Raw genomic sequence first — 9869 nt, 5'->3', positions numbered from 1 at the left:
TCTTCAACTACATCAAAGACATAAAACGGATAAAATGGTATTTTTGAGTAAACAGGAAGTGTAGAGCAAGAAATTTCCAAATTAAGACACCCTAGGTTCTTGTGTAACACTGAGGCACCCAACTTAATCATACAGGCCTAGTAATCTGCCATACATTTTTGAGATGCAGGGAGTTTTGAAGGACTGTTCTAACCATGTCTTGGCCAAGCTTGGCAGCCACTCTTTTGTACATCTTGCTGGTCCAGTTTGAAATGTATAGTGTCAGAAATTGAGGCAAGTTTTCTTTGCCCAAATGACTAGTTTTTGCCATAAAGAAAGCAAAATCTGAATAGAGGTTCTTTGATGCCCAAGATTCTCTTTTGAAGTAAATTGGTACTGTCTGGAGCAGACATGACTCACTGTCATGAATAGCCTTTGGTTATTAAACATCCTGAATGCCATATTCTGTAGATCTTTGAAGTGTTTGAAGACCATCTACCTAAATATATCTGTTTAACCTTGAAAATATTCTAATATGACAAGTTTGATTATTATAGAAGACTAATTACTTACCTGTATATGTAATTTTAGCTAATTATAGTATAGCAAAAATAACTTTATATTTCTATCAATAAACCAAATCCTTACCAATGTAAAATATTTTGAGATTAATATTAGTGTTTTGGATTAAAGTATATTCAATAATTTACCATTTTCCTATCATTTCTATATCTATATCTATATCATACAGTTGTATGATATAGATATAGATTCAAGGATCTCTTTCCTTTTTAAATAATTTAACTCTTTGTTTAGCATTTTCTCTGACTGTGATCAATAACAATTTGTAACCAACCCCCATAAACAATGAGAAACATCCATAATCCATTGAATTACCACAACCCACTTATACTCCATCTCTTGGGAATATGGGCATCATTTTTTAGACTACCTTCTGTTATTTGTGGGTGATGATATCTTTGGGAAAAACTTGAGAAAATCAGGATAATTGTTAAGTCTTGACTAGAGTAATTTGTGAAGTTGGACCATTCAGCAAGCAGCCTTGAGGCTGTTTGAGATGCAGAATTCTGAGAAGACTGTAACAGAGGCATTTTGAGATGCTTGTTCACCTGGGTCAAATATTTTCATTGGTGTCTGGTCTGCATGTTCTGATAATACACAAACTTTTAAGGGTAACCTGCATGTCTGTATTAATGCAGTATAGACTGCGTGTTTTATATAAGTCATCCAAAGATGATTAATTGGTTTTATATTTGAGCAGATAAAATATACATTACCTGCTTTATAGATTTTCTAGGTTTATTTCTTTATGTACATAATGAAGATTTTCAGGGAGATCTTCACCTATCAACCCTGATCCATATCAACCTTGAATGAATCCACAGCATCTCATTTCCTGTGGAAATAAAAGCATAACCTCTTTCCCAAAGCAACATATCTTTGACTTCTATTTTGAAGTCAAGATATTTTTAAATACATAGGTTGTTTTAATGTGACAGCTTTCATAATCCAATGTCTCTTAGTTGCTATTGCCTCTTTATCAGTAGTCAAAAAAATTTTAAAGACAACACCATAGCATATAGGATCCAGACTACCTGTTTATTTTCTATCTTTGCATGGCTTTTTCCTTCATATAACTTTATTCTTTCTTTAAAGACTTTACTTTATTATTTTTAAACTAATTTTATGACTGTCTATACCATTTCTCTTTCCTCTCCCAAGCCTATGTACATTTTTAAACACACTTAAGAGGTTTTTCTCCTTCTTTTTTTTTTTTTTTTTTTTTCATTGGTTAAGTCTTTATTTAGGCCGGGCGGTGGTGGCGCACGCCTTTAATCCCAGCACTCAGGAGGCAGAGGCAGGTGGATCTCTGTGAGTTCCAGGATATCCAGGACTGATACACAGAGAAACCCTGTCTTGAAAAAAAGAAAACAATCCCCTCCCCCCTCATAAAAAAACCCAAAAACCAAAACCAAAGAGTATTAGTCTTCCCCTGTTTACAACATAATTAACAATATGAGGTTGTTTTAGCAATTTTAGTCCTTTAAGAGTGGTGGTAGTGGTGTGTGTGTGTGCGCGCGCGCTTTTGTTCAGCTGGTGGACAAAGACATGGAAGACAGGTTAATAAAAACCAACCAAAAAACCACTCTTTTGCAACTCAGAACTCAGTGTTGAGTATGAGTTCTGACAGACAAGCATGGAACAGGATAGTAAGGCAGCTCAGGTGATGGTGTGGGTCGCCTGCTCCCATGGTGGATCCTGTTGCTAGTGAGTAGCACCCTTTGATCGCCTGTATGCATGAGCAGAGCGCACTCCTGTGAGACTGCATGACTGTCCACTCCTCATCTGAATTCTGCATACCATTCAGGACTTCAGCACAGTCTCGGAAGGATCACTCACCAAAGGAACAGATGTGTAGCACAAAGGAACCCAGAATGCACTGTTCTACAGCCATCCCTCCTGGAGTCCCGTCTTGCATATGGTGAATGTGTGTTGCTTTACTTACTGTGTGATGGTCCTTATTTGTGCCTTTATTTTAGAAACCATTTTATATATTTGAAAAAGAAAGAAAAACAAATAAGCATGGAGCATCTTGGCTTCGCTGGGGATGGGGACTCCGGGCATCCTCAGTGGTTTTGAGGGATACATTAGGCAAGTTTGGTGAAGACAGCAGAAGACACAAAAATGATGGCAGGCGGCCAAAGCAACGGCTGGCACATTTCAGTTAAGAAAGAAAACATGCCGACACTTTCGTTGACCCCAAGGGGGAGACTCCCAGGGGTGCTGGGCCACAGACCACAGGCCCTGTGGGATGAGGCTCTGGGTGGGCTGTGATAGACAAACTGCAGACATACACAGGACAAAGGCAGCAGCTGGCCCCAAAAATGGTGACTAGAGCAAGGCACACACTGCAGAACTAACAGTCCTGGAAGGCAAGGGCGCTCGTCACAAGCATCTAAGGATGGAGGAAAAAATACCCGGGGTAAATCAGGTACCTTGACCTTACCCCAGCATGCTCAACTCATCTGGCTAGACTAAAGTGTTACTTAATCCTTCCTCCTTCCTTTTTCCTCGTTTTTGAGATAGGATCTCTGCAGCCTTGGCTAGCCTTTAACTCAAGGCAATCCTCCTGCCTCAGCTTCCCAAGTTCTATGATTATGGACATAAGCCATCACGCTGGGCTAAAAAGGCGATTTCACTCCTCAGTGTTAGTCAGAATAGCAATATTCACATAAGTGTTTATTTCAAAAGCTGTACTTAAAAAGCTCCAGGTACTATTTATTTCAGGTAGGTGTTACTTTGCATACCTCACCCCATTCATTAAGCCAAAAAAACTTCAAGAATTTCAAATTCACAATTAGCTCAACCTGATGGACAAAGAAGGGGACAGCATGGTTCTCAGTGACATCTCCTCTACAGTGCATGTGCTGTCGTGTGAAGGCTTTCTCCCCATGCTTCCAAGTAAGAGCCGCTAGCTTCTCCAAGGTGGCTGGTTTAACATCCTGGTTCTAAGGGTCGGTGCTCTGTTGCTCAGGAGGTGGAGTCAAGTTTCCAGGTCCCTCTCTTGCAGGCCTCCATCGGCAATTTGTGAGGCTCAGGTGAGCTGAGCAATCTGAAGATGGGCAGCGTGCTTAAGGAGGAACCCCACTCCAGCATAACTGCCCTTAGGATTTACTGCTGCAGAAGGTCGGTTTGTATAAGGGATAGAGTCCTTGAAGACATCCTAAGTGGCTTCCTCTGGAGTTTACCCCAGGAAGAAGCCATCTGGCCACTTGCCTTATATTACATTTCTAAAAGCTGCTCCATTTCCTCCAGGACTATTGTGAAGTCACTAGCTTGGTCCTTACATAAGGTCTGCTGCTCCAGGAACTGCACCCTTTCTTCTTCTTTCAACTTCAACTTCGCCTTCAAGGCCTGTAACTCCTCCATCTGCTTCTTGGCAGTTTCATTGAAAACCTTCAGTTCATCTTGCAGAGTTTCTAGCAGCATCATGGAGTCCGTGTGATCTGGGGCAGGTTCCCGCTGTGATGCCAGGGTCTCGTTGCCTGGGTTGAGGCCTTTGCTCTCCAGAATTGCTAAGCAGTTATCCTGAAACTTCTCCAGGAGCTCCACCTTCTGGGTCAGGTCCTTCAGCTCTCCCTGAGTCTCCATCAACTTCTGGTGCAGCTGCTTGTTGACGGCCTCCAGGAGCTGGTTCTTATCCTTCCACTCCTCCTCTGGTTTCAGCTTAGTCAACGGTTTGTAGCTCTTCTTCACGCTCTTCCTGCTGACGGTCTCTGCAGCTCTCACCTGCCCATTCTCTCGTCTTGCTTTGGTGGCCTTTGTAACATCAGGATCTGAACCTCCTGGATGAAGATGTCTAAACACGTCAGCTTCTTTGGACTTAACAGGTAGTTTAGAAGTAGCTCGAGTCTGTGCATCTGCGGGCAGGCCGCCGATCGGCATCGAGTGGGGCTGCGCGTCGCACACCGTCTTAGCACTGGCCATCGTAGCCGGGTGGCTCGGCTGGACCCCCGGCGCCAGCTCCTCCCGCTCGCAGTCCTCTTCGTTTCCTTTCAAAAGAGGCTCCCGGTTTTTCTCCTTCTTAATTTGTCTCTAATGCATATCTGTATACTTTTCTGTCTGCATGAGCAAAACTTAAATTCACCATGCATTTTAGTTCATAGTGTTCTGGTGGAGCTCTCTCTGGCAGCACTTACACTGGCAGCTCAAGCCAGAAGGCAGCAGCTGGGAGATGTATCTCTGTACTGCAGTTGACATGAGAGACATGAGACAAGGAAGCCATGTTTTTGTGTTCAGGACCTTTTTTTTAAAGATTTTTTTCAGGTCTTATGGGGATGTAGGTACCCTACTTTGGGGGCCACATGTAGGCAGACTTATCTGTTTTACCAGTCAGTTGCCAAATAACCACACAGAGACTTATTATTAATTGTAAATGCTTTGTCAATAGCTTAGGCTTATTTTTTGCTAGCTCTAATAACTTAAATTAGCCCATTTTTATTCATGTATGTGCTGCCCTGAGGCTCATTTACCTCGTACACATACTTGCCATCCTGCTTCCTCTGCATCTCATGACAACTGCTCACGACTCCTCAGACCCCATCCTTCCTCTCCCCAGTTTACTCTCTGCACCAAATATCCCACCCAGCCATCGGCCAGTAGGCTTTTATTAAGAATGAGAGCAATGTATCTTCACAATGTTCAAAAGGTTTATCCCGCAACAGTGTTGGATTTTGTCAAAGGTCTTTTCTGCATATATTGAGCAGATTATATGATTTCTTATCATTTGTATGACTTATTGTGTTTATTGGCCTATGTATTGAACCACCTGTGAATCTCCTAAATGAATCCAACTTGATCCAGGTAGATGACTTTTTTTTTTTTTTTTGATATATGACCATATGCAGTTTAGAAGTATTTATTGAAGTGATTTCCCTCTATGTTTATTAGGGATATTGGCCAGAATTATCATAATCATCCATATCATTAATGTTATTCTCCTTTTCTTTTGCTTTCTCCCTCCCTCTCTCTTCTTCTGTTTCTCTTTCTCCTCTTCCTCCTCCTCCTCTAGATATTGTTTCTTTTTTATTTTATTTTATAATGTGATTTAATTTTACATATCAGCCACGGATTCCCCTGTCCTCCCCCCTCCTCCCACTGCCTTCCTCCCAGCCCACCCCCCATTTTCATCTCCTCCAGGGCAAAGACTCCACTGAGGATTCAGCTCAACCTGGTAGATTCAGTCCAGTCAGGTCCAGTCTCCTCCTCCCAGGCTGAGAGAAGTGTCCCTGCATAAGCCCCAGGTTCCAAACAGCCAGCTCATGCACTAAGGACAGGTCCTGGTCCCATTGCCTGGGGGCCTCCCAAACAGTTCAAGCTTATCAACTATCTGACTTATCCAGAAGGCCTGAACCAGTTGGGGGATCCTCAGCTATTGGTTCATAGTTCATGTGTTTCCAATAGTTTGGCTATTTGTCCCTTTGCTTTTTCCAATCTTGGTCTCAACAATTCTTGCTCATATAATCCCTCCTCCTTCTCACCAAATGGACTCCTGGAGCTCCACCTAGGGCCTGGCCATGGATCTCTGGATCTGTTTCCCTCACTCACTGGATGAGATTTCTAGCACAACAGTTAGGGTGCTTGGCCATCCTATCACTAGGGTAGGTCATTTCAGGCTTTCTCTCAAGCATTGCCAGTAGTCTAGTGTGGAGGTATCTTTGTGGATTTCTGGAAGACACAGGGATTGGCCAATGACAGAGAAATGAATGAGATCTACATGAGCAACCTGGACATGAGTAGTGGTAATGGAGAGCAAGGGTAGAGGGAAAGAGCTTAGGGGTGCGGGAGATCACAGCTGGATCAAGAACAAAAAGGGAGAACAAGGAATAAGAGACCACAATAAATGAAGACCACATGGGAATAGGATGAAGCCAAGTTGATGTTTCTTTACCTGGTTTCTGTTTTAGGTAATATCAGCTTTGTAGATGATATTTTATTGAAGTTTCTGTTTCTAATGTTTTATTATTAATTTTTACTTCCTGGCTACTGTTTCTTCTTCTCCATCTCCTCCCAGTCCTTTCCCTACCTCTCTTCTGCCCCAATATCCACTATTCCTCTCTTTCTCTCAAATAAAGGGGAGATTTCTCATGGATATCAACCAAACATGGCATATCAAGTTGCAGTAAGTCTATGCATCAACCTTTGTATTAAGGCTGGATGAGGTGATCTGATAGGGGGAAATGGTCAGAAAAGCAGGTAAAGAGTCAGAGACAGCTGCCGCTCCCATTCATAGGAGTCCCACAGGAAGACCAAACTAAAGGGTTTATAAAGATTGACAGTTCAGTCTCTGTGGGCCCCTATGAGCCCAGGTTAATGGATTCTGTGGGTTTTCTTGTGGTGTCCTTGACCCCTCTGGGTACTATAATCCTTCCTCCCCCTCTCCCACGGAGTCGCTGATCTCAGCTTAATGTTGGCTGTTGGTCTGCATCTGTTTCCGTCAGTTGCTGGATGAATCCTCTCTGATAATCATTGGCATCAATCTATGAGTATAACATGATATCATTAGGAATAACATAATATTGTGTTGTTTAATATCCATGAGTTTATATAATTACTAGAGCATTGCTTGCTCTTGAATTTAAGCTTGTAATTCATGTGATATGTAAAAGACATGAAGTTATTTCAGTTTGTTTGAACCTGTTAAAATTTGTTTTGTGTCCAAGCTGTTGTCTATTGTAGAGAAGGTAAATAAAATGTGCATTTTTTGTTTTTAGTGAAATATTCTACAGAAATCCATTAGGTCTACTTGATATTTGATGCCATTTAATTCTGATGTTTCTTCTTTTTTCTACATCATTCTTTTATTGGAGAAAGTGGGGTATTGAAATCACCTCTTAGTATTAGGCTTTTGTTAATCTATGTCTTGATTTCCACTAGTAAATTATAAAAAGATTTTATATAACTTTCTATTATCATTATTATTAACCAACTGTTTATGCTTTAATAACAAATATATTTAAAATATAGACACAACAGGGGGTTTGATCACTTTTCTAGTAGAATGTGTTTTCAAAACAGTAACTCCAATTTCAGAAAATCAGGAGATTTAGGTCTTCATCAGAGTAACCTATACATACATGCAGTATGAAGTTTCCTATGCCTTAAGTATAAGGCAATCTATAAAAAAGAGCGTGTTCTGAAGGGATTTTATTTATTTATTTATTTTTTGAAAGCAAGAAAGTGGAGAGAACATAGGAAGTGTTTGGTCAGTTGGAAGGTGAGGGAAAGAAGAATAATTCAGTTCAATGGCCTAGACCATATTTCCAAAAAGATCATAGAAAATGTTCCCCAAATTGAGGGTAGACATACTCAAACAGATGGAGAAGCACACAGAACTCCAAATAGACAAGACTAGAAAAGAAACACTCACAAAGAAAAAGATTTAAAACACTAAATAAATAGAACAAAGTAAGGATCCCAAGAGCTGCAAAATATAACCACAGGTCGGTATAAAAGAAAGCCTATAAGATTAACAGCTGATTTCTGAATGGAAACTGTAATAAGTAGAAGAGCCTAGAACAATGTATTTCACACTCTAAAAGACCATGAATGCCAACCTAGACTATTGTTCCCAGTGAAACCATCTGAATAGCTGAAGGAGAATAAAATATTCTCCCTTTTCTATGCCTAAAAGCCCAAGATTTAGTGCTTCCATGGTACACCACAGTTTTGCACATTGCTTTCTTGTATGTGCCTACTACATTTTATATTCTTTACTTGATTGGCCCAGTTCTTTTGACTTTTCTTCAAGTCCTGATAGTCTATCATCTACTTCATCCATTCATCTGTCCTTCCCCTGATCTTTCGTTACCTTTCAATCCCATCTTCATTTCAGCTAGAGTTCCCCTAAATATTTTGTTCTCTTCCTGAATATTGTCTTCAAATTCTGAATTGTCTTCATCATTTGGCTATATATATATATATATATATATATATATATATATATATATATATATACCTAACATCATTCAAGAACTACTTTATGTTATTTCAGATGTTTGTTCATGTCTTCTTTAAACTCTTCATATTTCTTGATAAAATTTTGTGATGTTTTAAAGATTTTGTGTCCTGAGGTTCATTCTCAATGTAAAATATTTCTGTAAATGTAGTGTATTTGGTGGGACACCGTCACACTGCTAGGCTGTATATATCATGTTTTAGCAATGATACCAGGGAATGTGGGTTTCTTTCACTGATTGTATGTCTGATGTTAGATTCTAGGGTGCCTCAGAGTTATCCCAGCAAATAAAATGTCTTAAAGTTGTGATAATACAGTTGATCTAGATTCCACTGCTCTCACCAGTCTGTGAGGGCATAGTGGATATATGATCTGGGCTAGGCCTAAAGGTTGGATATGGCTTGCCAGGGTAGGGTCAGGAATATTTATGAAACTGGGCTCCACTATTACTTATTAATTGAAGTGTGTACTGCTTACTGCAAACTCTTGTGAAGGCTAAGAACCTTAATGTAAATAAAAATTAAGTAAATGGCATCATAAATATTGTAATACCATACTAGAATAAACAAACTCCAAATCAGAAATTCAAACAAATACTAGGGGAGGATTAATATGCAAATAGTAAGATTTATTTAAATTTTATTTTATTGTTCTTATTCATTAGACATGATTTTTTAATTTATTTTACAATACTATTCAGTTCTACATAATAGCCACAGATTCCCTTGTTCTCTCCCTTCCTGTCCCCCTCCCCTTCCCCCCAGCCCACCCCCCATTCCCAACTCTTCCAGATCAAGGTCTCCCCCGAGGACTGGGATCGACCTGATAGACTCAGGCCAGGCAGGTCCAGTCCCCTCCTCCTAGATTGAGCCAAGCTTGCCTGCATACGTCCCAGGTTTCAAACAGCTAACTCATGCAATGAGCCCAGGACCTGGTACCACTGCCTAGATGCCTCCCAAACAGATCAAGCCAATCGACTGTCTCACCTATTCAGAGGGCCTGATCCAGTTGGGGGCCCCTCAGCCTTTGGATCATGAGGTTTGCAGGCAAATGGATAGATCTAGAAAAAATCATCCTGAGTGAGGTAACCCAGAGTCAGAAAGAAAAATATGGTATGTACTCACTCATAGGAAGATGCTAGATGTGGAACAAGGATGACTGGACTGCTACTCACATCACCAGGGAGGCTACGTAGAAAACGGGACCCCAAGAAAGACACGGAGAAATGGATGAGATCTACATGAACAGCCTGGACATGAGTGGGAGCAATGAAGGGCAAGGGTCGAGGGAAAGAGAGTGGGAGATCCTAGCTGGATCAAGAAAAGAGAGGGAGAACAAGCAATAGGAGACC

At 40.8% G+C, this 9869-nt stretch overlaps 1 protein-coding gene across 1 annotated transcript; it reads right to left on the bottom strand.

Annotated features, from left to right (window-relative positions):
- Window positions 1-3207: 3207 nt before the first annotated feature.
- On the bottom strand, window positions 3208-4564 carry LOC102917847 (small kinetochore-associated protein-like). Its single transcript, XM_042270345.2, has one exon. It carries the CDS (start codon window positions 4486-4488, stop codon window positions 3784-3786), a length of 705 nt encoding a protein of 234 aa, XP_042126279.2. The 5' UTR covers window positions 4489-4564; the 3' UTR covers window positions 3208-3783.
- Between the last annotated feature and the right edge of the window lie 5305 nt (window positions 4565-9869).

Source organism: Peromyscus maniculatus, chromosome 21, assembly GCF_049852395.1.
Source record: "Peromyscus maniculatus bairdii isolate BWxNUB_F1_BW_parent chromosome 21, HU_Pman_BW_mat_3.1, whole genome shotgun sequence".
Taxonomy (NCBI): Eukaryota; Metazoa; Chordata; class Mammalia; order Rodentia; family Cricetidae; genus Peromyscus; species Peromyscus maniculatus.
The sequence above is the reverse complement of the archived record's forward strand: the minus strand, read 5'-3'. Positions and strand labels throughout refer to the sequence as shown.

What these genes read in the sequence shown, in the direction of transcription:
- LOC102917847 (XM_042270345.2), bottom strand. Translation starts at nt 4,488, where the DNA reads ATGGCCAGTGCTAAGACGGTGTGCGACGCGCAGCCCCACTCGATGCCG.